Genomic DNA, 27,457 nt, shown 5'->3' with positions numbered 1-27,457 from the left:
GTTATGACTGCAAACATACAGGGGTCTAGAAAAATCTTAATGACTAAAGAGTGATTCCTATGTACCAGGAGCCGTTTCTCCTGCTTCCTGTGAATGATTTCAATGACGTGCACATGGTATCGGGGGTCCCCATTTTTTAGGTGAAAAAACTGAGTCGCAGAGAGGTTAAGTCACTTGCCCCAAATCACACGGATAAGAAGCAGTGGGGCTGGCATTTGAATGTAGGCAAACTGGCTTTGGAGGTGGCATGCTTCATCTCTCTTATTTTGTCTCATTGGGACTATATACACACCTGCCCACGGAGGCAGAGAAGCCTTCTCAGAGGACATGATGGCTGGGAGGAATCTTGAAGAAAAGTGGGAGTTAGGTAGACAGGCGGGAGTGGGCTGGGGGCTGGGCAAGTGGATTGAGGTGTGAGGCAGTGGGACCATAGTTCAGCGTGTTGGGACTGGGAGGGGTGGATGGGGGCCACCGCAGTGGCCAAGGGCTGTAGTCACGATGTCCCTTATTCTGCAGAACCATGAAAAGGATGTGGCTGAGTCAGAAAGATGTCTCTGCAGCACAGTGGAGGGTGGGTGGGGGCAGGGGCTGAGGGGCAGCAATGCACCCGTGGGTGCAGGAGACCAATGAGAAAGTAGAATCTTTTCAGGGTCTAGAAGAAAGAATATTCAACAAGAGGGAAATGGTTAAATGAATAAATCCTGTGATTACCAGCCTTTAGCTAACATGAGAAAATGCTTATGAGATAATCAGTGAAAAAGCAGGATAAAGACTGCATGTACAAACAACCTTTAAAAATGTACAAAATACATAGAGAATGTTAATAGATCTCTCTGGGTCGTGGTGCTTGGGTAGATATTTAGCTTTATCTTTATACAAACTGTGAGAATGTAATTCTTTCATAATCAAAGAAGTCAGTAGAAGTGTACTTTTAAGCAGTGACCAAGGTGTTAGTTATCCTAATTGGGAGGGGGTGGTGGTGTTTAGCTATAACTCGGTGGGCAGATGCCAGAAATAAAGGGCAGTTATTTAAAGAGGAGCCAGGGGAAGTTAGAGCCTTGAGCTTTCTTGGACATTTGCAAACTCTTTGGGAAGGTGGATCTAAAACCTGGGAGGAAAGATGCTTCCTGGTACCTGTTGCAACAACTCATGGCACCTGCATCTGCACTGACCTTCCAGGAAGGGGGGACAAGGCAGGTGAAGGGAGAAGTGAGATGGTCGTTATGGAGATGAGAACAGCCGGCATTCAGTAGCTGCTGGCCACCATATATGCAGGAGACTGCTGCGTTTGCGTGGGTGTTAACTTGTCAGGCAATAAGGTGACCAGCCCAACAGCCCCAGGGCATGGAATCTTGGAGCAGGATAATCCCCTGGACCTTCTGCGGCAGCTGGCACCCACACATCCCACCCCCAGTGAATGTTTCTTAATGCCATGTGGTTACCCTAAGTACAAGGGTATTCTTATTTCTGTTGAACTTCATCTTATGTGATTAATGATTGCAGAGCAGTGTGGAGGAGCGGGAGTAAATGATGACTTGCCTTTGAATCTTAGTGTTGCCACTTACTAGCCTGTGTGTTGTGGACAAATAGCTTGAAATCAGCAGCTCAGTTTCCTCATCTGTAAAGTGGGCAGAGTCATAAGGTCTTCCTTATAGAGTCTCTGTGTGATTTAAATGAGGATGTGGATATACAGTGCCTGGTACATACAAGGAATCAATGTTTCTCTCTTTCTTCACCACACTGATGGGAAGAAATCAACACATATTTGTGTTGTGGGGCAGAGGTTTCGGTGTATTAAGAACTCATCACATCTTTACTGTTTGCAAGTTGTTTGAGTACAGTGGAAAAAAAATTTAGTTGTAACAAAAGCTTTGGGATGGCTTGTGGATGTACAGTGGGTCTGAGTGCCTCTCCTTGGGGGCAGGGTTAGACACTCTTGTGCCTCAAAACATCGTGTGTGTGTGTGTTTTAAAAAATATTTAATTTATTTATTCATTCATTCATTCATGGCTGCATTGGGTCCTAGTTGCAGTGCACGGGATCTTTGTTGTGGTGCTCGGGATCTTCTCTGTGCTCGGACTTCTCTAGTTGTGGCACACGGTCTCCAGAGTGCATGGGCTCTGTAGTTAGTGGCAGGCGGGCTCTCTAGTTGAGGTGCCCGGGCTTAGTTGCCCCGTGACACGTGGGATCTTAGTTCCCCGACTAGGGATCGAACCCACATTCCCTGCATTGGAAGGCTTCTTAACCACTGGACCACCAGGGAAGTCCCTCAGGTGGTGTTTTAACGCTCTGATAGTCATGTGTCAATGATTTGGGGGTAAAGGGGGCGTGGCTTTTAGTGACACCATCACCATTGACCCCTCCCTGTGTTGGTTGGTGTTTGCTTAGGAAATCCAAACCACATGTGAAAATGGGCACAGTCGTGTGTCCTGTTATCACTGCTGCCACCCCTTAACCAAGAACTATTGGGTGTTGGGTTTTCTGAACCGTGAGTCCCTCTGCCAAGATTACTAATACATGCACCCTACAAAACAACTTTATAAATTTGTACCAGAAGGCAGAGGAGAGCAGAAATGGAAATATATACTCCCTCTGAAACAACTTTGGGGATATTGCGGGGAGAGGAGACTGTGGGGACAAGCAGGTAGGTTGGTTAATAGGTTGGTATATAGAGCGTTAGGACAAGGGAGAGGTTTAGTCATCAGTGGCCAACAGTGGGTCTCCTTCCCTCTAAAATGCATCTCAGGTGATCGGAGACCTTCATGGCACCCAGGTGGAAGGAGCTCATTTGGGCACCAGTGGGTGAGGTGGGGGATGTTTGGGTGCCTGGGATTCTGCCCAGGTGTTTCCTGTCCATGGGTGTGCTGCAGGGCAGGGCGGCATTCCCGGCTCTGTTTTTTCATTCTTTTTTTGGTTATTCTGTTTGTTTTGTTTTGTATCCCGTTTTCCCTCCATCCTGTTTCCCAGGGAGCCCTGGAGGAGCAGCTGGCCCTGAATGGGGATGGAGCCTACAATGCACACTTTGGGGAGAGCATCGCCAGCCTGGGCGACCTCGATGATGACGGGTTCCCAGGTCAGTGAGCTCGTACCTGCCCTCTAACTTGCCCCTGTCGTGGGTGCTCGGGGTCTACCTGCCCATGGCAAGGCCCATTCCATATACACTGGGGAGAGGACACCTGTTAGAAACCACATTTTCTGTGTAGACACAGGGCTGAGCCCTGAGCCCACTGGAGTTTTGCTTCCATGAAATCCCTTCTCATCAGCTCAGTGCTCTTTGCTATGTGTTTGTGGTGCAGTGAACCTTGCGGCTGGTCCATAGGGGTTTCTGTGGCAGCCAAGTCTGAACCAGCTTCCTCTCGCTACAAACCTTCCTTGTTTCTGAGCCTCTGATGCTCCACGATGCTCTGAGAGCATGGAGGAAGATCTAGTTGTCAGTTTGTGAGAGTAACGTTGATTTTTTTGGTAAAAGGAATACCATTTTATATAACTCCTTTACCCAAGAATAGAGTTGACTTTCTCAGTGTTGCAATAACCATTGTCTATGGAGTTCCCCTCTCAGACAGACGTTAGGGTGGGTGGTTGATATTTGTGTTTCTTTTATTGGATAAACCAATAATTTATTCCTATGAGGATGAGGGAGAAATTTTCTGGAACTAACCTCTTCTCAGCTTCTATAATTTTCTTTCTACTTTTTTTCCCCTGCTGCTAAGAGATCATGTGCCTATTTTAATGCTTGAACAAGCAACAACCAAGAAATTTCTAGACATCATGGCAGGAATTAGAGAATCCACCATTATGTTAATGGTTTTTCTAACCCAGAGCTGCTTTTCTCCCCTTAGATGTGGCCATTGGCGCACCCAAGGAGGATGACTTTTCAGGAGCGGTGTACATCTATCACAGTGATGCCGGTGGGATGGTCCCTCAGTACTCCATGGTAATTGGTGTGAGAGTGTCATGGTTGCTGTTCATACATTCATTCCACAGATACATACAACACACGGCGTTGTTCCTGCCTTCACCTTCCCCCACCTCCAGTGGAAGACACAAACCATTGAGACTGCTTTTTAAATCAAAACATATTTATAAACTCCTGAGTTTGCTCATATCCAGGGAGGCATTCTGCCTACAAAAGATAAGATCCAAATTCTTAGCCAGAGTTACAATGATTTATGTAAGAAGAGGTGGATTGGTTTTTTCTTTTTCTGGTTACTGCTTTGTCAACCATCTGTGCTAAGCCAAAGGAATATCTTGTAAAATATAGTCTAGAAAAACAGTGGTCCATGGAGGAGGGACATGAAAGCTGTCACAGGGCTTTTGTCACAGTTAGCATTAAAACGGGGAGCTGGTCACAGCCCTGGCCTCGTGCCCCAGACTTGGGAACGTGGAAGTGGTGAGTTCTTTTTTTTGCCATATCAGCTTGGAGTTCAGTCTTGCTGATGGTGTCAAGCCCAGCCCCTGGGAAAAAAGGAAGTCACTCTCTGGACAGAAGCATGGTCAGGATGTTTGTGGATGTCTGCATGTAGAATAGTACAGGCCTAGGTCTTTCTCCCAGTGGGTCAGCAACAGAAAGGGACAGAGCACATGTCGAGAAATTTCCAATCAGCACCTGCTGATTTACTGAACATTTACTACGTGCTTACCGCCTCCTATTCATGCTGACATTTCTCGTCACCAAGAAGCTTGCCTTGTATCTTGATTATTGCGAAGGAAACAAAACTTTGAACTGAGTCCTGTTCTTATAAAGTGTTCTATAACATGAAATAGGAAAGTATCAAAAGCTGTCCATGTACTAAAGTCCCTAGGTAAGAAAAGGCTTTGCAAGTTGATTTTAAGAGGCAATGCATATGTGTAAGTTCAAGGTGTATGTTCCTAATTGTTTTTCCTGCAGCAGATATGAGTTAGCTAATGAAGCGTTGAGGGCTGGCTGGTTTGCTGCCACTTGAGCCCAGATTCCCTCTGCTGGGCCTCGTGCTCGGCTCCGTGACTCTTGCAAGAGGCAGATGCGAAGGGAGGTGCTAGCGAGAGCAGGGATGCTTCCTGAGCGCCTGCTCTGCCCTCTCGCCTTCAGTCCTCAGAATAGCCCTGTGAGATGGGCACCTTGGTTATCCACCTTTTATTTACGGGGTGACTCCAGGCCAGGGAGGTTAATTAACATGCCCGTGGTCACCAGCTAGGAAATGGCAATTTGACCATGAACATTTGCCAGTCTGACTCCCGACCCTCTTACTGCAACCACCGCCCTCAACTCCACATCGGGAAAAAGGAACGCTCAGGGAAGCTCAGTTGGAAAACTCAGAACTATGGAAGCTTATTTGTCTGTGAGGCATATATACTGTGAGGGGCATTTATCTACATGGGCCATCCTCTGTGCGTTAGCAATGAGTAATGGTGGGAATAAACTCCTAGAGGATTTAGCTGAGGTGGCAGGAGGAAGAGGGCTCTGAGCAGTTTGGGGGCCACATCCGTGTCCCAGGGACTGCTCTACCCTGGGTCAGGGACGCTGTTCCCACTGTCACAAGCTGAAAGTCATCCAGGGAGCAGCCATCCTTGTGCCGCCATCGAGGTCACTCTCCACGCTTCCTCCTGGAAGCTTGTTCTCGGACCTGGGAAGCTAATCACACAGAGAGGCAGCCTGTGAGAGACCCCCAGCTTCCCCTCCTCTGGCGGCCCTCTTGTGTTTGTTGTGTTGCTGGGTGGACTCCCTGCAGAGAACTGAGGTATAAATTTTGTGGTCAGCGTGGATTGTCTTTAGTAGGAAGCGGGGATCAGCAGCTGGGCCCGTCCTGCCTTTGTCAGCACGCAGCCTGGCTCATTATCTCTAACAAAGAGAAGTGGTTTGGGGCTCTTTAAAAAAAAAAAGAAAAAAAGAAACAACCATGATTACACGTTTCCAGACTCCTAATATATATGTGATAAGGTTTGTGATTTTAAAGGAAGAAAAATCCGTTAACGCCAGGTTCTCTCCAGGGCCCAGGTCTGGACAGAGCGGGCATTGTGTGGGTGAACTACAGGAGGAAGTCAGAAACAAGTCTGGGCAAGGGAATCGCTTTTCTTTGGCCCAGATTGGTGTTATTTCTGCTGGATGCATTGTGAGATCAGGGTCTAAAGTTCTTCCATATAACTCTGTAACTCATTCCTCTTTCTCGAGTTTACCATGAAAAGTGTTGATTTTAAGATCGTTGTGCGCCTTTCTCAATTTGAGAGCCCTCCGGGCATGTCACGGCGGCCCCTGTGATCTTTCTCCTGCCATCAGGACACCGCATGTAAACCTGGTGAAGTGGAGGTTTCCCAAGGCTCCTGGTTTTCATTTAGAGTTATTAGCATCGAGCAGACTTATCTTCCTGGCTTTATGGCCTAATGGCCTGCAGATGTCTGTGGGATAACTTAAGCCTGCATTGCCACCCCCGAAAGGACCACCCCTTCACTCTTCCCTGCTTGTCTCAGCCACAGCATACCTTAGAAATGCAAACCCAGGGCAAGCTGCTGCTCGCATCATTGGACCTCAGAGCTGAGATGGTCTGCTTCAAGACGTGACTTTTAAGAAACGTGCAGATGCACATCCGTGTTTCCTTAGACAGAGCCATCGGGGATGTGGGGCTCTGCCTGTTATCAAGAAACACTTCTTCAGTGTTTCCCTACAGTGTTCTGATTTGTGCTTTGATGCTTGCACATTTCCTGTTGGATGGTTTCACTGAGGTGGCAGGCAGAGGGTTATTTGCAGTTATTGGCCGCTGCAGGGTGGGGGAGTCCCTGCTGTCTCCATCTGTAAACCTGTAGGAACACCTCCTCCCCATACTTGTGACTTCTTTGCAGGATGACTCAGTGAGGAAAAGGATAAGGCAAGAAAGTCCCTAGTGAGCCACGACTATGTGTAAACCTGGTTCTGACATGGAGGTTGCTGTGTGGCATGAAAACAAAGCATTTCGCTTACCATCTACATCGAGGGCCTTGGGAGGGAAGCCTCCCCAGGGAGACTGTTTAGAGGAAGGGAAGAAAGAACAGGTCAGATCCCAGAACATGGCACTTTTCTGATTCAGTAAGTTTGATATCTTTGTGAGGAACTGTGCCACACAAGCATGGATATGTGACAAAGGCTGGTTGTACAATGAATATTCTTGGACCAACACAGCATGTGTTGTGTTAGCATCTGTTGAACTTAATGATAAAGGAGAGGTAAGTACAGATGCTCGTGTGCCCTGTGGCAGAGGAGCTGTCAGTGATGAATGGTCGGTTGAAGGCTGCCTTTTAGGAAGAAGGGTGGCTTCAGCTAAGTTTTTGGATTTCCTACAGTTTGTAAAAGGTTCAGGACCATGGAGTTGTAGATGTACTAGGTAGAGCTGTTTCATCCTGTCTGTGATGCTCAGGAGCCTGTAGATCTTTTGGTTGGTTTGATCGAGAGCTGTCGTGCTAATTCCTGTCCACCTAGGGAACAGATGACGTGTGCCTCTTAGGAGTGTTCCATGTTTAGTACATGTTTGGGTAGAGAGATATAAGGACAATATGTTCTTAGAATTTCAGCCAGCTATACCTGTATAAACACAAAAGAGAACCTCCCTTAGATATGGAAGTTAACCTCAATCCATTTGGAACTTCATTCAACACATCAAAGCACTAACACACTCATCTAGGTGGCTTTTTCATTAGCACTGAGCTTAGAAAAAATTTTAAATGGTGACATTTGACTAAGGCAAGTAATAATAAAGGTGTGCGTGGTCTTCAACTGCCTGCTAAAGCCCCCCACCCCCTGCCCCGATAAAATTCAGACTATGATTTTTTTCTTTGAACAACTCCAAGACCAGGTGTCCTAGGGAAGCTGCCCTAAAGCAGTCACTGGTTCTTATTTGTGACCGCGCTCCTTCTGGTGACTCAGTCTCTCTATTATCTGTTTCAGAAACTTTCTGGGCGGAAGATAAGTCCGGTCCTGCGGATGTTTGGTCAGTCCATATCAGGAGGCATTGATATGGATGGAAATGGCTATCCCGGTAAGCTATTTTTCTTTAAAAGCATATGAGATAAGCAAAGATAACCAGTCTGGTAAGTGTGATCACAGATGTGACCTGGATTTAGGATTAGGAAAATTCATACAGTAGAATAAGGTATTTTGCTTGGTGTTTGACTTTTAAGATGAAAGTAGTGTTAAAGTTTATTTTTCTGTTTTAAAATGTTCTACTCCAAAGGGTTTAAGCACCAGGAAGGTGGATTTTTGCAGTGATTTCTGTGGCAAGTCTTTCTGATAAAGACCAAAAACACTCCCCACATTTAAAATGATAACTAGTGAAGCTTCATGTTTGCCTTGATATTTGAGCATATTCAGAGGCGTCTTCCTCTCGAGAATGAAGAAGGCAATGAGCAAACCCCCACCCCCACCCCTGCCATAAGACGAGTATTGAGAGAAACACTTGGAGCAGGAAGAAAACCATGTCATCTCCCTGACGGACAAAACAGACCTTCACCATTCAAGGCTGGCTGGCTTGTCTTCAGGGTTAATTAATGCCTTGTTGTGACTGAGACTGATTAAATAAAAATGTACGATTTCAAACCCCAATCCCAAGTGATATCCGGTGGAGGTAAAATTGACTGGGCAATGGAGTAGCAGTTCCTTTGCTGCCTGAAGGGGATGGAGTAGGTGAGGTGAGGAAACAAAGAGAAGAATTTGGAAAAAACCCAAATCATCATGGAATTCAGAAGAAATGTCCCGGAAACTCTAGGTCATTTTGCTATCTTGAGAAAGTGTTTCTTTCCATTTAAAATGCCTCAGAAGGATCTGTGAAAATGAATGCAATCTTGTATGAGTCTTTTTAGGTTTGAGAAAGCGGTTCTTGTTCTGGGCAATTTGTAGCCATCCCTAAATAATACCTACCATTGGTTTAGCACTCTAATATGTGCAGAATGCTTCCCCGTGCAATGTACATCATATAGTTATCCCATAGGTAGCTAAAGATGGGGGTGTCTCCCCAGTTTACAGACAAGGATACTGAGCCTCAGAGAACTAAGGGCACCAGAGACCACATCATTGTGGACGGGGACCCAGGCTGCTTCTCTGTAGTTGCACGGTGAGCAGGTATGGTCACACTCCACGACGGATGTGGATTTCCTATCTTGCATTTTTCCTAAAAGAAATGGCAAGTGCGTCAGGTCTTTTATTTTCAAATATCCAGGCAATTTTAAAAGGCTATTAGAAAATAGCAAAATTAACAAGCATACCCAAGTGCAGAAATTTTAGCAGCCCTGCAATCCACAGATATGCTCTTTGTTTTTCCTTAATGAGGACGTCGTGTAGATGTAGGGATTCAGATGCTTGGTTCTGTGAAGTAGTCATGGGAACCACAGGACTGAGAGGTTTATATTTGAGGGGAGGAAAGACAGAGAGCTGTTGGATGAATGCATACTTCCTAAATTAAATTTTTTATTTAATTTAGCTGGAATAAACATTACCAGCTAAGACTTGTCTTGATTTATAGTTTGCCAAGTATTTCCATGAGTTTTCTGATTTTAATATCTGATTTAACATATTTAATAAGTATACTGAACAAGTGTGTAATAAATATATTCTGATTTAAATATTATGAAATATTGTCAACTTTTGAAGAAGTCAGTGGGGATAATTATCTCCATTGTGCAGACAAGGACACAGAGAGACTCTGGGGTCACATAGAGTGAGGGGTGAAGCGGAGATGATTCACGTGTTCTACAGAACTTAGAGCTTTTCCCAAGAGTCATTTAATTCCAAGTGTCCCCCTCTCTCTTTCCCTGATGTCCAAAAGAAATATAATGTGAGCCACTTACATAATTTAAAATATTCTAGTAACCACTAAAAAGATAAAAAGAAACAGGTGAAATTAATTTTCATAATGTTAATTTAGCCCAATGTATCTAACACATTATCATCTCAACATACAATCAAAATAAAAATTATTAATGAGATCGTTAATGTTTTTTGGTACTAGGTCTTTAAAATTGTTTCCTGTCTTACACATACAGCACATCCCAGTGCAGACCAGCACGTTTTGGGGTCTCAGCAGGAACATCTGGTGATTGACTGCCATATGGGGCAGTGTGGCTCTAACTCCTACAAAGTCATTTCAGAGCCCAGGGGGGGCCCCCTGACCTTGAGGCTGGCCTCCATTGCCATGGAGCCCCTTGACAGCGGGTGGGTGAAATGGGCTTCAGCAAGTTTCTCAATCTGTAAACTTGTGGTTTTCAGATGTAACTATTGGAGCTTTCATGTCGGACAGTGTGGTTCTCCTAAGGTGAGATGCTTCTCTCTTTCCTCTTGGCTCTTCGTGGGTGAGGGATGGAATTTGGTGGGGGAGGGGGGCCCAGGGGAGTTATTCATCATTAGTCAGCAGTCACTCTGCCCTGTTCCTTGCAGGCAGAGGTGCTTGCTAAGTGCGAATGCTGCCTTTGTTTTTCATTCTTGTTATCCTCTATCCCAGGGTTTCCAGCCGGTGGGCCTTGAGTGGTTTACGTGTGTGAGAGGATAGCATCCCTGGAGTTTCTAGGAAGAGTTGGGGTTTTTGCCTTTTGCCGTGCACAATCCCTTCCACAGTTGTGCTCTACACATGGCATCATTTCCTGTGGGCGCCGTGACACTGCTCTATCCCATCTCTTCATCCCTGCACCCTTCAGCCCGGCTTCCCCACCTTGTAGTCCCCAGCCGCCCAGGGCTTGGGAGCCTCCTGCCCCCTCATTCTTTGGTGGCAGCAGAGGGTGAGGGACATGAGCTCAGGCCCGGTCCTCGCTGTGAAGCCCATGCAGTCTGGATCTCTCCTGCAAAGGCCAGCGGGCTGCCGGCCCACCCATGAACCCTCTCCAAGTATTTCTGTCTGTGACTCAGAGAAAGCAACATTACACTTTGGAACGGGAGCCAACTCATAGGTTTTGTTAACAACCTGATTTCAGAACTTTCTAAATTAGGCTAGTAGGATCTTAGAGCTGGAAGGGATCCCAGAGGCCATGGATTTCCACACCCTAGATTCCTGTCATTCAGCAGGGCCTTCCTCTGAGTCTCCACCACAGGACCACACAGCCTCCTCTAGAAGGACGTAGTGCCCAGGGTGGGGATTAGTAACTTCTGAGGGGACCAGTTCACCCACAGGTAATGAAAAATGTTAAATTGTTCAAGCTAGTTACTTTGCACACACTTAACTGACAAATGCTAATTTTAAGGTTTGTCATGTTGGCAGCAGTCAGAATTGTCTTTAAGAAAATCCATGTGTAACTTACTTTTTCAAGATGATGATCATAAAATTTCTGAGTCAGAAATGACTCTGCTACTCCAGGGATTATAATACTTCTGATATCAACCACTACTCATTTATTGAGCACCACAATGGGCAGAGGATTGTGGAGAAGCGTAATATTTCAGGCATTGTCCATTCTACACTAAGGAGATTAGTTAAAGCAAGCCATAAATACATCATAAAACCTCAGCTATATAATGAAATATGTGATAGGTGCTATATGAACAGTGTAGATAATAAATATTCTAAGGATTTAGAAAAGATGATGAACAACACCCTAGGGATGCTCTAGACAGAGACTTGGATCATATTTTCTCATCAAGACACACAGCCTCAAGGGCCTTTGGCTTTCAAGTTCGTTCTTTCCTAAGAGTTGGCTTAACATGGCCAATCATGTTGGAAATGAAATGAATAAATTTAACATGACATCCACCCCCCCCCCACCCCCCGCCGACAAATGTTAAATTGTTAAAGAGGCAGAATAGCCTTAAGGTTAAGAGTGTAAACTCTGGGGCCAGGTGGTCTGGGGTCAAACCCTAACTCTGCCCTTACAAGGTGAGTTTCCTGGGCAAGTCTGGTAACCTCTGCCTCAGGATTGTCATCTGTTAAAAAGGCAATAATAGTACTTACCTCACTAGGTATCATAAGTTCTTATGAGAGCTCAGTGAGCTAGAACAGTGCCTGGTTTAAGTGCTCAATAACTGTTAGCAATTCTGACATCAGTTGGGTTTAATTTGCCTGCCTCAAAGTCTGCTTCTTAGTCCCCTATCTTCCATATAACAGCCCTTCAGTATTTGAAGGTGGTGGTTGTGTCCCTCGGGTGGTGACTTCAGTAAGATGGGTCCTTTAATTACTCCCACGGGACTGGATTTCTACTTTATCACCCTTCTTCAGGGTTGGTAGTTTTTCAGGTGGAACAGCTTTCATAGCTCCAGATGGTTGCGGTTGGACTTGTGAAGCCAGGGCTCTGGCTGGTGCCCTCACGAAGTCATTTTCCCTCTCCTCACTCTTCTGAGCAGCGTGCCCTGGCTTCTCAGGATTCCCCTTGAATAAAACATGTTCCCCCACTTCTCTTAATGGAAACCAGGCCCTCTCCAAACTGGGAGCCTCTGGCACAAAAGGCACATCTCATAGGTTCTGCTTTTTCATCATTCTTGTATTTTATAAGCTTGTAGCTGTGAGCTCTAACCCAGAGGGGCTTGTCTCCTTCTGTCCTCTGATGTGAGGGACAGCCCTCCCCAGGGGTTTGCTCACACATGGGTGTAAACATAAAGCGAGGCAGTGACACGTGGATGGGAGACCACAGGCCCCCAACCTGGGATGGAGGGTTGAATCGGATGAGGTGAACTCTAATGGGGCCAGATGTAGAGTCCATGGAAGAGAACGCCTGGAAGCACTCCTGGGGAGGGGAGGCTTTAGGAGCAGGGCCAGGAGCAACGGCTTGGACGGGGAGGTCCGTGGAAGGCCGTGACAGCCATTGCAGGGGTACGTAGGGGTGCCGAGCTCACTGTAACCCATTCCCTCATTCATTCTGCTCTGTGCATTGACCTCTTGAGACATGAAGTAGCTCCCTGGAGTAATGGATGGCTTTGGGGATATCCCAGTTAGTGGTCTAACACCTTCACCAGGGTGCGGGCTCATTATGTGTCCCCCCTGTCTCTGCCCTGCAAGCAACACGACCCCACAGAAGGCCAGGGTCACTGGAGCAACACCACATCAGAAAGTATTCTGACTAGTTTCATTATTTACCTCGAAGTTAAATATCAGGATCAAATCAAATATCGGAATTTGAACTATCCAAGAAGCATCAGGAAGAAGTATTCCATGGAAAAAGAAGATGTGGTATGTATATATATATATATATATATATACATACACTGGAATATTACTCAGCTATAAGAAAGAATGAAATAATGCCATTTGCAGCAACACGGATAAACCTAGAGATGATCGTACTAAGTGAAGTAAGCCAGGCAGAGAAAGACAAATACCATATCTCACTTATAGGTGGAATCTAAAAAAATGATACAAATGAACTTACTTACCAAACAGAAATAGAATCACAGACATAGAAAACAAATTTCTGGTTACCAAAGGGGAAGGGTGGGGGGAGGGATAAATTAGGAGTTTACGATTAATATATACACACTACTATATATAAAATAGATAACCAACAGGGTCCTACTGCATAGCACAGGGAACTCTACTCAATATCATATAATAATCTATAAGGGAAAAGAATCTGAAAAAGAATAGATATATGTATATGTGTAACTGAATCCCTTTGTTGTACACCTGAAACTCACACAACATTGTAAATCAACTATATTTCAATTTTTAAAAAAGTATTCCAGCCACCAGCTTCTTTAAAGTCTCAAGCACATTTGCGGTGCTGTCTTTGGGTACCCCTTTGCTTTCATCTCAGATTGTGAAACCCAGTCTCCAGTCCCCCAGCGGTGTGGGTTGGCCAAGCTCTGCCCTCGGGAAGTTTGTTCTCTGGGATTAGCTCGGGAGGGCAGGTCTGGTGTTAGGGTGATAGGCGCCTGGTGTTAATGCCATTGAAGATCAAAGGAAGTGATCAGAGAGGCTTATGAAAGATTTCTGGGTTTTTCCTGGTCCAAAAACAATACTTGGAGTTGAAACAGAAAGGCTTGAGGGAACTGATCTGATGGATGTTGGAGATGTGCTTGTGAAGGTCCTGGTCTGTCATTTCAAAGGATTGTGGTTTTTTTTTTTTTTTTTTTTTTTTTTTAACAATGGCTCATGGAGGTCCTTTTGTCTGTACCACTCACTTCTGCTTCCTGCTCACCTCACCTTCCCCTGCCAGGCTCTGCCAGGAGAGGAGGCATCCTCCCCACGAGGGGGCCCTGGGGTGATAGGAGGGCCTGGGCTGCTTCTGTGCAATGACTGGCAGGACACATGGGCAGCTGGGGCTCTCACAGGGTGGATGCCCTGTTTTGTGAAACTTTGGCTCCTCCTGTGGTTTTCAATCCCTTGGCCTGGAGAGGAGGTTTCACTCATTTAACAAGGTTTTTTGTTTGTTTGTTTGTTTTAATTTTTATTGGAGTATAGTTGATTTACAGTGTTGTGTTAGTTTCAGGTGTACAGCAAAGTGAATCAGTTATACATATACATATATCCACTCTTTTTAAGATTCTTTTCCCATATAGGCCATTACAGAGTATTGAGTAGAGTTCCCTGTGCTATACAGTAGGTCCTTATTAGTAATCTATTTTATATGTAGTAGTGTGTATATGTCAGTCCCAATCTCCCAATTTATCCCTCCCACCCTTTCCCCCCTGGTAACCATAAGTTTGTTTTCTACATCGGTGATTCTATTTCTGTTTTGTAAGTAAGTTCATATAACAAGCGTTTTTGAACACTTAATCTCCTGGGAATATCAGGATGCACTCACCAGGATTCCCACCCCCCTCGGAGGGCCTACAGGGCAGGTGGGGCAGGTTTGGAAATGGACAGTGACCTTAGTTAGTAGGTGAGGTGAGGTGTGAACTCAGTGCCGGGAATACAGAGAAGGAAGACATCCAAGTGCCAGGGGTGCTAAGGAACACTCGAGCATTTTCTAAGGATGAACCCAGAAGGAAGTTGGAAAACCCGATATTGGATTTCTTCCAGGCAGCGCTGTTGTCTGACTTCCGTTAGACCTACAGGTGTATCTGCTCTGGGATCCTGCAGTTCCCTTCTACCTGTCACAGCTGTTCCTCTCTTGACCCACGTCTCAAGGCAGTGCTGGCAATAGTGAAATCCCCTAACCCCATCTGGGCCATGCAGCTCCTCGTTTCCTTTTTTCTCTGAGGTTTTCCTTAACGCTTTCTTTTCTCAGAGTTGGTGTTGGTCCTGGTTTCCATCTGTCTTGTCCCCCTGGATGCTCTTGGTGGGATCACTAAACACAAGTGAGGTCATTGTTCTCAAGCTGCTAATGCCCCTTAATCTTGTTATGTCACCCCAGTGGCGTGAAGGCTGGGGCTTCTTGGAGGTAAAAGGGTCTTTTTGTGAGGCCTGGAGGGGAGAAGGTTAAGCCATAGCTTAGGTGAACCATCCCTCAGCAGATGTTTGCAACAAGAGCAAAATGGTGTGATTCACTCTCTACTTCTGTTGGGGAACCCCCGGGGAGTCCCCAGAAGGCCAGCAATGATGGATGGAGTCCATCCATCAGGCCCTGGGGGGTGATCCCTGTCGGTGAGAGGAGTGTGGTTGTTTATTGGGTTTCACTTGGTCCCACCACCAGGCAGGTTGATTTCTTCATCTCTAAAGTGCTTTGCTGTTACCAGCTGGGACTCCATGCATCAAGGTCTTTTAGAAAAATACTTAATGAATTGATGGGAGTAAATGAAGAGAGTAGGTTTGACCCACTGGGTGGGGCTTTGCAGTTCATGCTTGTAATGGCAGTAAATGCTTTGGGGAATTCCTGCTTGTGTATCTATTTCTTGAGTCACGGCATCTCCTATAGGGTTGCCTCTTAAATCTATTCCTATCTTCCTAATATAATGGAAATCAGAACTTAACTGGTGAAATTTTAAATAATTTTTCAACATCTGGTGGTTCATTTACAGCTTCAAGCAGATAGATGTGTTTTGTTAACAACTAACTTGCCTTCATTATTGGGAAGATAACCATTCATTTATTGGGAAGTAAGCTGAGAAACTGGAGAAAAGGATTTGCAGAGCACCCTGGCCATTCTCTCTTGGGCTATTTCACACTTTAATTAGAGGCTGGGCTGAAGCCCTGGGATTTGTCCTGTTGGTTTAGTTCTCATTTGGTTCTGAGTGCTGCTCTTCACCGTGACTAAGTCACCTGCCTCTTGACCTGTAGGGCGAGACCTGTCATCACGGTGGATGTCTCCATCTTCCTCCCCACCTCCATCAACATCACGGCGCCCCAGTGTCACGATGGCCAGCAGCCTGTGAACTGCCTGAATGTCACCGCCTGCTTTAGCTTCCACGGCAAGCACGTTCCGGGAGAAATAGGTAAAGAGCCACCAAGTCAGCGCTCAGCATAGCCTTCTTAGCTGGAGTGGGCATGTGGGGTCGTGGGCAGCCAGGGGATGTTTCTGGGGTTCCCTCCCGCTGTGCATCCCAGCTGGTTTTGTAGGCAGTAGGCCCCACAGGCTAGATGCCCTTTCCCCTGAGGTTCCGCCTCTTCTTTTCTTACCATTGTTTTTCCAATTCATTGCAACCTCTAGCTCTCAGACAAATAATATTTGACTCTAAGCATCCTTTCTCCAAATGTCCATGGAGCAGACTGAAACCTCACTGGGCCACGGGTGGGATAGGTGGTGGGGCTTGTGGAAATGCAGTAAATAGCCTGGCCCTTCTGGAACATTCCATGCAGTTAGAAAAAAGAAGTGGTGGGACTTTGGAGGCTCTCCCTTGGGCTCGCAACACCAGTCAGATGTCAGGGGCTTGTGTTCTTTACTGTGAAATCAGAGACCGAGGATGGGTGGTGGGATTTGGATTGCTGCATTTTACAAAGGCTCTCAGGCTTCCAAAAGGTAGGGAAGCTGCTTTGTTAGCCTCAGGTGTTGGAGAAGGGGCAGGTGAACCCTGGCCAGTGGAAGCTGTCCCTGCCGTTTCTCTGACTGGGAGAAGGCGACTTGCTGGCCGAGCTCCAGAGACTGGGCCAAGTCCTGGAACGAGATAGGATCAGTGTAGATTAGAATTCAAAGTGTGTGATCACCTGAAGGAAATGAATCTGGAGCAGCTGTGCAGATTAAGAGGTCTTTTGTTTTAACTTGAAAGACATTGAATAATAGAAAGTAGAGTTCCAGGAAAATGAAAAAAAAAAAACTCCAAACAATAAACACCACCACCATTAAGGACCTGGACTCATTGAATTTCTTAGACAGTTTTTGTGTCATGAGTGTCTCCCCTCCCTACTCACTGTGTAGTCCTTGGACCAGCAGTATCAGCATCTCCTGGGAGCTTGTTAGAAATGCAGAATTGGAGGCCCTGATCTGAACCTCTGAACGAGAAACTGCATTTAGCAAGATCCCCACAAGATGCTGGTACACATTTAAGTTTGAGAAGTTCTGCTCTGGAGCGCATGTATGTGGGCGCCCGGACACGCAGAGCTCACGTGCACACACTATTCCATTTCTCCGCCACACCTTGACTGCTCTACCTTATTTAACAATATGCTAATCCTTCTAGGTTGTTTCATTGGCATTTCTCTTGATCTTCAGGTGGATTGAATAAGCTCAACAATGAGACCTTGGTTTTTTATATGGATTTTTGAAAAAGAACTTAGAAATTTCAAAACTGGATATAAATTTACTGTGAACTTGGGACTTGGTGAGTGAGAGAGGACTAACGAACTTTTTGTGTGCAACCCAGTGAGAAAAAGACACTTGGTCCGGATCATACAGGTCTTGGTGAAGCCAAGAGTTGAATTCTGGTCTGATGATACTATTGCTTTCCAAACTATTGCTTTCCAAAAATGATTTCCCACCACCTCCCTAATTGTTTAAGGCACCACAGTCTCTAGTAGGAAAAAAATGTTCTGATCGTCTTGGGACTCATATATCCTCTGCCTAATTAGATGGTGTGTCCTTTATCAATACCAACTTGTGATGTAGTTGAACTCCATTGTAAAACATTTTAAAAGAATTGTTGAGTTGAAGATTACTTCTGTTGTGTTTAAAAATAAGCAGAACTACTCTACAACTCTAAGAAAAGCAAGCAATTAATAGTTCATGTGTGTGTTCATTCGACAAATATTTACCGTTCGCCTGCACGGGCCAGCCATGTCCTCACGGAGTTTTTAATGGGAATTAGAAGGCGTTTCTGTTTTGATCCTGAAGCTGCATACACAGTTTTCAGACTCATTAACTACATCACTGTGGTGGTGAAAATGGAGGTAAGTTGGTAGAGCAGGAATAGAGGAGAAGAAACCAAGATGCAAGTTTTGAGCAAGAGTGATTTCAGAGCATATGAGATCAGTGGGAGAGCAAACTCTGATTTGTAGGTTCAGGAGTTGAGCCAGGAGGAGATGTGAGTTTCTCCTTATGCTGCCCCCCACAAGTGGATCCTTCTGGAACCCCAGTCATTGACCCGAGTCACCGGGGCCCCTTTCGTTGACCCTGGTCATCGGGGACCCTTTCATTGACCTCCAGGCAGAATTATAATTAAGGTCCAGGCTAGCAGTGGCCCTTCAGTGCTGGGGTATGATGGAAGAGACAGGCTGTCGGATGACATCCTGTATTGCCTTCATGGGCAGCAACCTGGCTAACGTCCACCTTAGGGTGTGGAACGTTGAGTGGGAGCACCTGCCCCAGTGCAGGTTACTTCCTTACCCTCCATCTACCACAGGGGTTCATTGATGAAATTAGACATCCCTTGACAGTCTAAGGGGTTGTTTGCCCACATTTATTTAAGATTCAGGCGTGAAGAGGATGATAACTGGAGACTTTGGGTATTCGTAGGGCAAAGCAGGAAATTTTCTATCCCCGGCATTTTCTGTCCCTTCCCCTGCCATTCAGGGAAATGAGCTGTATCTCAGTCCTCGCAGTAAAGGGAGAAATGTAGAAATCTGCCACAAAATAAGCTGGCAGGGGAATACAGAGGGTTTGAGGAGGCAATGATGGGAAGTCGTGATGGTGTGATGAGGAATCAGGTGGAGGCAAAGTAGCTGGGTGGATCCAGATGTGGGCGGAGTGCAGCATAGAAGCAGCCCCGTGGTTCTGTACCACCAGGAAGATAAGGTCCCCCATTTCCATATGCAGGAAGGATGGGAGCACCTTCAGCACACAGCCATCCTCCTCGCTCCTCCAGGCCCAGCAGCCAGTGCTGGCCAGCTCAGTGTCATCGCTCAGGCCTCTGCGTTGGGAGCCCAGGGCTGGAACTCCAGTTACAAGCCTTCCTCGCTCTCACTGCTGGCAGCTGCACAAGAGCATGTTAGTGGTGGTTTTGGCATGGCGTGCTTGGCAAGTGGGCATCTTCCAGGCACCTCTCAGTGTCTGCATATCCAGAGCTGAGTCTGTCAGCAGAATGGCTGCATTTGGGCAAGACAGCCTGGGCAGTGCAATAAAGAGGCACCGGTTGTGTGCTAGGTACTTCTGAACAGTTGTCAGAAGTGGCATATATCTGCTGGCATCTTCAGCTGCGGGACCACCCTGGAGTTGTCTTGGGGGGCCATAAGCGGTTGATGTTATAGTCATCTCTTTGGTTTTTTTCTCTCCCTTGGGACCTGATGGGGCTGAAGCATACACACAGAGAAGGGACTCCTTTTGCCTCTTCATTTTCTGCGTTGGTAATGGAAAAACCAAAGCTCCCACTTGGTCACAGAACATTCAGGGCCAGCTGATGACCCAAGCCACTAGAGGGGCTGCTGTGGCTTCTGGCAATGCCGTGGGAACTACAGAGGTTCTTTACGGGGGTGACTCTGCCTTGGTGCCAGTGACCAAGCTTGGCAGGGTCCTTTCAGGAAGACGGACACCACACCAGTTATTTTAACAGAGAGCGTTGAACGTTTGGAATCAGTTAAGCAGGTCATGGAGGACCCGGAAGTAACTGCAGGAAGCAGCGACCACTTCTAGGTCTGCACCAGGGATCTCAAAGGTGGTTCCCAGACCGGCTGCCACAGCAGTACATGGAATCTTGTTAGACATGTGAATTCTGCCTGATTCGGAAACTCTGAGGGTGGGGCCCAGCAAAACGTGTTTTAAAGGAATTTTATATATATATATAAATTTATTTATTTGTTGGCTGAGTTTGGTCTTTGTTGCTGCCTGTGGGCTTTCTCTAGTTGTGGCGAGCGGGGGCTCCTCTTTGTTGCGGTGCACAGGCTTCTCATTGCGGTGGCTTCTCTTCTTGTGGAGCACAGGCTCTAGGTGCGCAGGCTTCAGCAGTTGCTCACGGGCTCAAGAGCGCAGGCTCAGTAGTTGTGGCTCACGGGCTTTGTTGCTCTGTGGCGTGTGGGATCTTCCCGGACCAGGGCTCGAACCCGTGTCCCCTGCATTAGCAGGCGGATTCTTAACCACTGCACCACCAGGGAAGCTCGCAAAATGTGTTTTAACAAGCCTGCAGCTGGCTTAGGTTTGAGAACCTCTGGTCAAAGGGAGCAAAGGGAAAAGGTTATACATGTTGTGGACCACTTCCTTGGGGTCATCAGAACCTAGAAGCTTGGAGAAGCGACCTTGCGGACCTGGCATCTGAACCTCAGAGGAGGGGACACTGGCTGATGCTGCTGGTACCTCAGAGGGGTACAGTGAGGCTGGCTCTGAGGTGTGGGGGAAAAATGAAACGATAAGTAACTGCTGTTGGAGGTGGCCTCCATGGAAAACTGTCGCTGGGTTAAGCTCATGGGAAGCCCCTTCCCTTCCTCCAGCCTTGCAGCCTCCCTCAAGCTCTCCATCTCTGCAGGGCCTCCCAGAGAGACACTGGCAAAGCAGACATGAGGTTTGCAGAGTCCCAGCCGAGCAGAGCAGCAGCTTCTTAAACCCGTCACAGGGAGTCACTGAAACTCCTGTTGGCTCATTCAATCAACAGATAGTTATTAGGTTCTGAAAGGTGCCAGACTCTGTGCCAGTGTTGGGCACAGAGCATGGATCAGGCCAGGCAAGGTCCTTGCCCCCATGGAGTGTGTGTGGCCAGCCCTGTGCTCCATCCTGGGGTGCAGACACTGTGCCCAACTCAGCCCCCAGAACACACTCATAACGGATTTCATCAAGCCATTTAAAACAAGAGTTCGGCTCATCTCAAGTCTTATTAATCTTCATTCTTGGCCTGGGGAGCAGCATGTGGCTCCTGGGAGCCTCCTGGCTGCCATAAGCAAGGCAGGTGAAGGCCACGCCTGAGAGGCCTCTGCCCCTTACCCGCGGGCTGGGCCTGTACCTACTTGCCGGCCAGGCTGAAACCTAAGTGCACTTGTCAGTCCTTGGAGGCTGAGACTCAAGCTGGCAATTCTGGACTCTCCCCAGAGCACTAAATAGAAACCAGGCAGGGCTGAGCCCTAAGTGGTTGTGTTCTGTGCTCTGACCCAGCTCCCTCATGTTGCCGTGGCTCTCGTATAGCCTGGCGAAGCTGTGAGTGAGCAGGGGGCCTGCCCTACCCCTGGACAAGCAGTAGAGCCCAGGTCCTGAGAAATGGCACCAAGGTCATGCAAGCCAGTGGCAGAAATAAGTCTGACACCAGCAAGCTTTCCCCAGACTCTTCCTCTGGTCCTAGGGGTGCGTTTCTACTCCAGAGAGCATTTGCACACAGAGAACATTCCCTGAGCTCCTTCTCGTCTCTCGAGAAGCATGGAGATGGGATAATGAGGCAACTCCATGTTCTATGAGGAGGGGGGGAACCTATTCTAATTACCACCTCATTCCTTTGGGGGAGGGCGAGAAAAGTTAGGTAAGTAGAAATAGCCTTTTTTCCCCTCTCCTGGAGAACTCCGAGGGAAGCTCAGAGTAAGTCAAAGGAGGATTTATTAGTAGAATTTCACAGCTGAAATCATGTTCTGATGGAGAATGGGAATGAATCAAAACTCTCTGGGAGCGACCAGAGCTGTGCTGATGCAAGACAGCTGGCTCGATGCTGGCCCGGGCCGGTGTGGGGGGCCCTGGGGAACCAGCTGGGGGGGCAGGGAAAGGAGGAGGCTGGAAGCATAACTCTGGGCTGATCAGCTTTTCCATCAAGATGACATCATTCGACATGGCAGGGACACAAGCTGCCAGAAGGAGAGCTGAGGATGTGAAGTGCACTGTTGGAGCAGGCCCTAATCAGAACCAGCACCTCCCTGGCCCCAGCTGACTGGGCTGAGGGCGGCCACTAGCAACTCCACCAGCCTGTTGCTCCCACGCTCCCATGGGGTGGGCCACCGAGCCAAGGGGCTGTCAGGCTGCTTCTCCGGCATTTCCTCTGCTTCTTAGGCGGGGCTCCCTTTTAGACACACTTGGGATGGGGGCTGATCAAAACTGTTAGCAGCGAGCTCAGGGATTTAGGGTGGTCCACACTTCTTGCCACTCCGGCAGCTACCTCCTCACCCAGGCTGGGTTTCCCATCATGGGTCTCTGGTTTTGTTCTAGAAGAGAGATTTTGCTAAGGTGCTGACTTCTTTTTGTGTAATTTAAAATGCCAAAATAAAATTTAAATCAAGGAGAAGCACTGAGTAGGCAGTTCAAAAGGGGAAATGTTTCCAAAATGATTGCACTTGGTGAATTGGGTAATTTGGTCTGTCTGATTGTATGCTTTCTTGTTTTAGAAATATCTGGTAGGTGAGTGTGTTGGCATGTGTACACTCTGCCCATAGCAGAGCAGCGGTTGTGGTCCTCAGCTTGGCGTTAGTAACTCAGCTGTTTCTCCCCTCCCTTGAGTTGCAAGAAGAATCTATTGGGCCAACAATTCTGCAGTGAGATGGGGTTTTGGAGAACTAAGCTTGATGTTTGTTTGTAAAGTATCTGCACAGTTCTTGGCACATATGGAGGGTCGAATTCATTCTGGACTTGCCCCATTTTAATGCAGATTCTTGCAGAAGCAGAGCCTGTGTCAAGGATTTGAGTGCACATTGTTGATTCAGGAGGGGATCCCAGGAAACACTGGTAGGAAAGCAGGACCATGAGATAGGAAGGGAAGGCAGCTGTATTAGTCAGGGTTCACCAGAGAAACAGAACCAAGAGGGTGTGTGTATATGGATATTATAGCTCAGAGGCAGTCTGGAAGCAGCACTTCTTTTTGGGGGGGACCTTGGTGTTTTTGTTTTAAGGCCCTCAACTGATTGGGTAAGGCCCACCTGCATTCTGGAGGGTAATCTGCTTTATTCAAAGTCTGTTGATTTAAATGTCAATCCCATCTAAAAAATACCTTCATCGTAACATCCTGACAGGTGTTTGGCCAAATATCTGGATACCGTGGCTTAGTCAAGTTGACTAGAAACCATCACAGCAGCTGGATAGAGGTTGTGTTATTAAACAAGTTATCACTGTAACAGGGCGGCAGGAGCAGAATCCTGCTGGCAAAGTCTGGGAGCCAGTGTGGAACACACCTCACGGTTACCCCACCCAAAGGACCAGGGAGCTGGGGTCATGCTTTCCTGAGGGCTGCCCCCAGGGGCTTTAGTCCTTGGTGCTCCTGGCCTGCCATGCCCATGGGTGGGTGCCATGCCCACCAAAGCCCTCAGGAAAGGGAATGCAGGTGCCGGCAGTTGGAAGTTGGGCTGGACAGCAGGGAAATGGTAAAAGCCAAGAGGATGTGGGTGGGGCCCTGATGCTATCTGCTCTGTCTTCCTGTGTTCATTTCCATCCAGGCTTTCTCTGGGCTCAGCCATTCATTGCTGACGAGATGGTTCAAACCCTCTGTTCTCTCCTTGGTCACCCTTCATGCCCACCCAGGGGAGGGTGGCTGTAGCTCTCTCACCTGGGAGGAAGGCCAGGTGGGGGGGCTGTAGCGGGGACCCCACTCAGCAGCTGCTGCCACCACATTGGTTACCCCACCAAGGTCTTCTGGCTCATCTTCCAGCAACACCCATCTCCACTCTTCATCCTGCTAAATGGAACTTGGAAACTCACTTCATTTATGTTGTACATATTCTTTCTTATTGTTTGGCTGTTGCTCAGGGAAATTGTGATTAGGAGAAAGTAAATTAGCCAAAGTTCAGCTCCAGATCTCTATACTCATTTGATTCTGCTGTCTGTGCATTCCAAGAATGTGAGTTTTTTTGTCTGATAATATAAAAAATGCACCAAGAACTAGTATTGTAAGAATAGCCCAACACTGGAGATGAGCAGAGTTCCTGATTCTGCTCTCTGGCCTGCAGCAAGTCTTGTTCCCTCTTGCGCCATCAGTTCCTCAACTGAAAAACGAGGGTCTTGATCTAGATGGTCCCTAGGCTTGCCCAAAAGGTTTGACATTCTGTGAGTCTACCCCATTTCCTGCACTGTCGCCATCAGAGCAGGTATGTAAGTCTTGTACAGGTTCCCATGTTTTCTCTATCGAAGTACTTTCCCGTGTGCTTTCTTCTCTTCCCAAAAATATCTCCTGGGATCATCCAGGTCGCAGGTACCTCTGGTGATCTAGCCTTGCCTTGGAAATCAGCTGTTTGCTGAAATAAACAAGCTGGGGCAAACCTGCCCTTGCTGACCAGGAATCTGCCAGCTTGGCCTGGCAAGGTCCCTGAGATGGAAGAGGCCCAGGAAAACCATTAAATGCATCAAAAATATACACTGTGGCAGCTACAGAATGCCAATCCAGGTCACTTTCCTCCTTCGTACCTCCCCTAGTGGCTGATCCCTTTGATGCTATTAAAAGCCAGAGCCATCCCCATGGCCCCAGCTTCACATACTTAAATGCCAGGAGGCATTAGGCTGATTTTTTTTTGATGCAAGAGCCCAGCTTCTAGGAGGCTGGTGTGTGGAGCCAGGGCAGGGGCTGGGTCATCCGCTTTCCCACTGCTCAGCAGTCTCATCTGGTCATTTTAGGGACAGAAGCTCCTTTTCTCTCACTTAAAAAATACCAGGTTCCCCTGAATCCAGAAAGCAACTAAAAGATAGTGTTACGTAAAAAAGTGTTATGGAGGGGCTGACCTCTGAAATGGGGTTCTGTGGGACAGAAAAGCAATGAAATGGGTCTGTTAATACCAAAGCCATATTTACCTAATAAAACACATTGTCCCATACTTAACTAACAGACTCTGAAATAATGGAGGCAAAACCCTTTGGGTTTATTTATCCAATGTGTGTTCTCTACTGTGACCATTTTTTAAAGTCCCACATTGTGTCACAGTAGGTTCTGCCATCTGGCATTACACCTTGAGGCACAAGGTGATGAGGTTTCCGTTTTGGGGATGCACCCCAGTACAGACCCCACAGTGGCCATGGTTTTATTGAACCAGTAGGCACCATAAAACTGGTCACTGTATGGCGGCCTGGGAATGAAGTCAGCTTCAGCCGCCCCTCTGTTTCTCTGAGTGAAATCTCCATGAGGGCAGGGGTTTGCCCTTGTTGTTCTTTGATGTGTCTCCCATGCCTGCACAGTGCCCAGCTCAGTGGACCACGGATGGCTACGGTCCAGTAGATGTAGCAGTTATAGAGCCTGACACAACAGCTGTGCAACGAGTCAGAATTATTGGGTGATTCCTCCCTCGTGTGGGGCATATGTCCTGTTTCTTTATGAGAGTCAGTATTCCACACAGCCTTGGTGGTTTCAGCAGCTTCTTGTAGTATTCCTTGTAATTGTTCTCTTTTCAGGACACTAATTATATTGGGTACAGATAACCATTGATGTGTATATTGGTGGCTCAGATGATAACTCGTGAGGTTTAAATTGTGGGGAGCTGTGAAGTGTGATGCCCAGAGCATCCCCAGGAAGACAGGGCCGTCCGGTGTCTCTGGATTCTGGGGATGCCTGGCTGTATATTTCTCTCTGAGATGGTGTTGATCGGGGCTGCCTGCCATCAGTCCTCTGTGCAGCAGGGGGCTAGGTATTGTCTGAAGGGTGCCTGTGATCCTCTGAGGGGGTCTGGAGGGGGCCTTGTCACTGTGTCTGTCCTCGCTGATGTTTTGACCTTATTCATTGGCAGGCCTGAATTACGTTCTGACGGCTGATATGGCCAAAAAAGAAAAGAGCCAGTTGCCCAGGGTCTACTTTGTGTTGCTGGGAGAGTCCGTGGGTCAGGTCTCAGAGAAGCTGCAGCTGGTCCATTTGGAGGCGACATGTCATCATTATGTGGCCCATGTGAAGGTCAGTTCTTTTTATCCTCAAACTTTGATCTCTACAGATGTTCATTTGGAACTGGTGGAAACTTTTATTGTGCATTACATATGTTCTTACTTTCAAAATTTTATTTTACAAGGAGGAGAACATTCATTTCTTCTTTTAAAGTTGGAGTTGGGCAGCTCTTTATTGATCTTACTGTGCTGGTCTTAGCCTCTGAGGGGGGTGATGGTGGGCCAGGAGACCGGCAGTGCTCTCTGGCCTTGCCTTGTTCTTTTGGGATGTTTTTTGTCCTCTCCCCTCTGTGAGGCTCAGTAGTCTTCTCAGAGGAGGGACACAGAAGCACATGCCTCTGAGTCAGCAGTGGTGCTGGATCACACTGTGCCTGATACCTTTATTGGTGATTCACTACATATTAGCTCATAGTCAAGATTAAGGTGTTTTACAACTGGTTTGATTGTTCTCTCTTGATTACTTCCTGTTTATTTTAGGAGTGCATTTTATGGTCCCTTTCCCCTCAATTAAATAAACTTTCAAAATGTTTTTCTTCTACTGAAATTATTTGTTAAATACACTTTGCTGCTAATTCAGGAGGCCAGGCTTCAATTAGTTACAGAGAGGCCCCTGTGTAGGCAGGTCCTGTCAGGTTGGGAGTCTGGTGCCCATTGCTGCAGGAACAGCCAGCCACTGACCCCCAGGCAGAGACAGCAAAGGAGGTGGAAGGACCCCCCATGACCCAAGCCACATGATGGGTAAGATGAATGTGGGTTTTGGAGTCACACAGACCCCGTTTGTGTCCAGTTGGATGAGAATTTTGACTTCTCTGTGTCTTAGTTTCTCCATCTCTAACATAGTTACCTTAAAAGGTGGTTGTAGAATTAAACATTACATGATGGATATACTTAAAGGAACTTGCACGGAGTCTGCCACACAGCAGGCACTCAGCATTATTATTCGGTTGGACCATACGTAATTGCCAATATTCTAACATTCTTGACTTACAAAAGTGATTGCATGTAGTTCAACCATTATTAATAACCAGTGGCTTTTTGGCTGATAGCAAAAATAGACTACGGATTGGAGATGAAGTGTCCTTCTGTTATTGTGTCGTTAGTGCCAGAACAGGAGAATAACAGCTGCTTCTGCATGCTTCTGGGTTGTATATGGAGAAATGCCCCACACATCCATGGCACTTTGGCCCAGAGCCTGAGTCCATGCCCCTGTGATGCTTTTCAGTGGGGCTGGGCTCTGTCTCCTGCCAGGACGCATGCAGGGGCCTGCCCAGACCAGCTGCCCTCGGGCCTCAGCAGTGAAGGCCATTTATAAAGCAGTTCATGCTCCTGTTAAGCCAACAAGCCACCCACCTCTCTGGGTCTTAGATGATGTTGGCTCGTGAGCATGCTTGGGGGTATGAGGCTGTCATGTCAAACACTGCCAGGCCTTCAAGTGCCTGGACTTGGCATCTCCACACTTCCTGGAGGTGGGGCATCTTCCCTTGGGTTTCTTTTCTCTTTTTTTAAAAAAAATAATGTATTTTAATTTTGGCTGTGTTGTGTCTTTGTT

At 47.1% G+C, this 27,457-nt stretch overlaps 1 protein-coding gene across 1 annotated transcript in view; it reads left to right on the top strand.

Annotated features, from left to right (window-relative positions):
• ITGA9 (integrin subunit alpha 9) overlaps nt 1-27,457 on the top strand; it is a 356,752-nt gene that overhangs the window by 58,911 nt on the left and 270,384 nt on the right. The window contains exons 10-15 of the mRNA XM_059077262.2: nt 2,968-3,073; nt 3,840-3,934; nt 7,892-7,982; nt 10,205-10,250; nt 16,074-16,228; nt 25,761-25,921. Of these exons, the coding sequence (XP_058933245.1) occupies nt 2,968-3,073; nt 3,840-3,934; nt 7,892-7,982; nt 10,205-10,250; nt 16,074-16,228; nt 25,761-25,921 (654 nt within the window). The remainder of the gene's footprint in view (nt 1-2,967; nt 3,074-3,839; nt 3,935-7,891; nt 7,983-10,204; nt 10,251-16,073; nt 16,229-25,760; nt 25,922-27,457) is intronic.

This window comes from Kogia breviceps, chromosome 10 (assembly GCF_026419965.1).
Source record: "Kogia breviceps isolate mKogBre1 chromosome 10, mKogBre1 haplotype 1, whole genome shotgun sequence".
Lineage (NCBI taxonomy): Eukaryota > Metazoa > Chordata > Mammalia > Artiodactyla > Physeteridae > Kogia > Kogia breviceps.
Note: the sequence above shows the minus strand (reverse complement) of the source record. Positions and strands in the feature narration are given on the sequence as shown.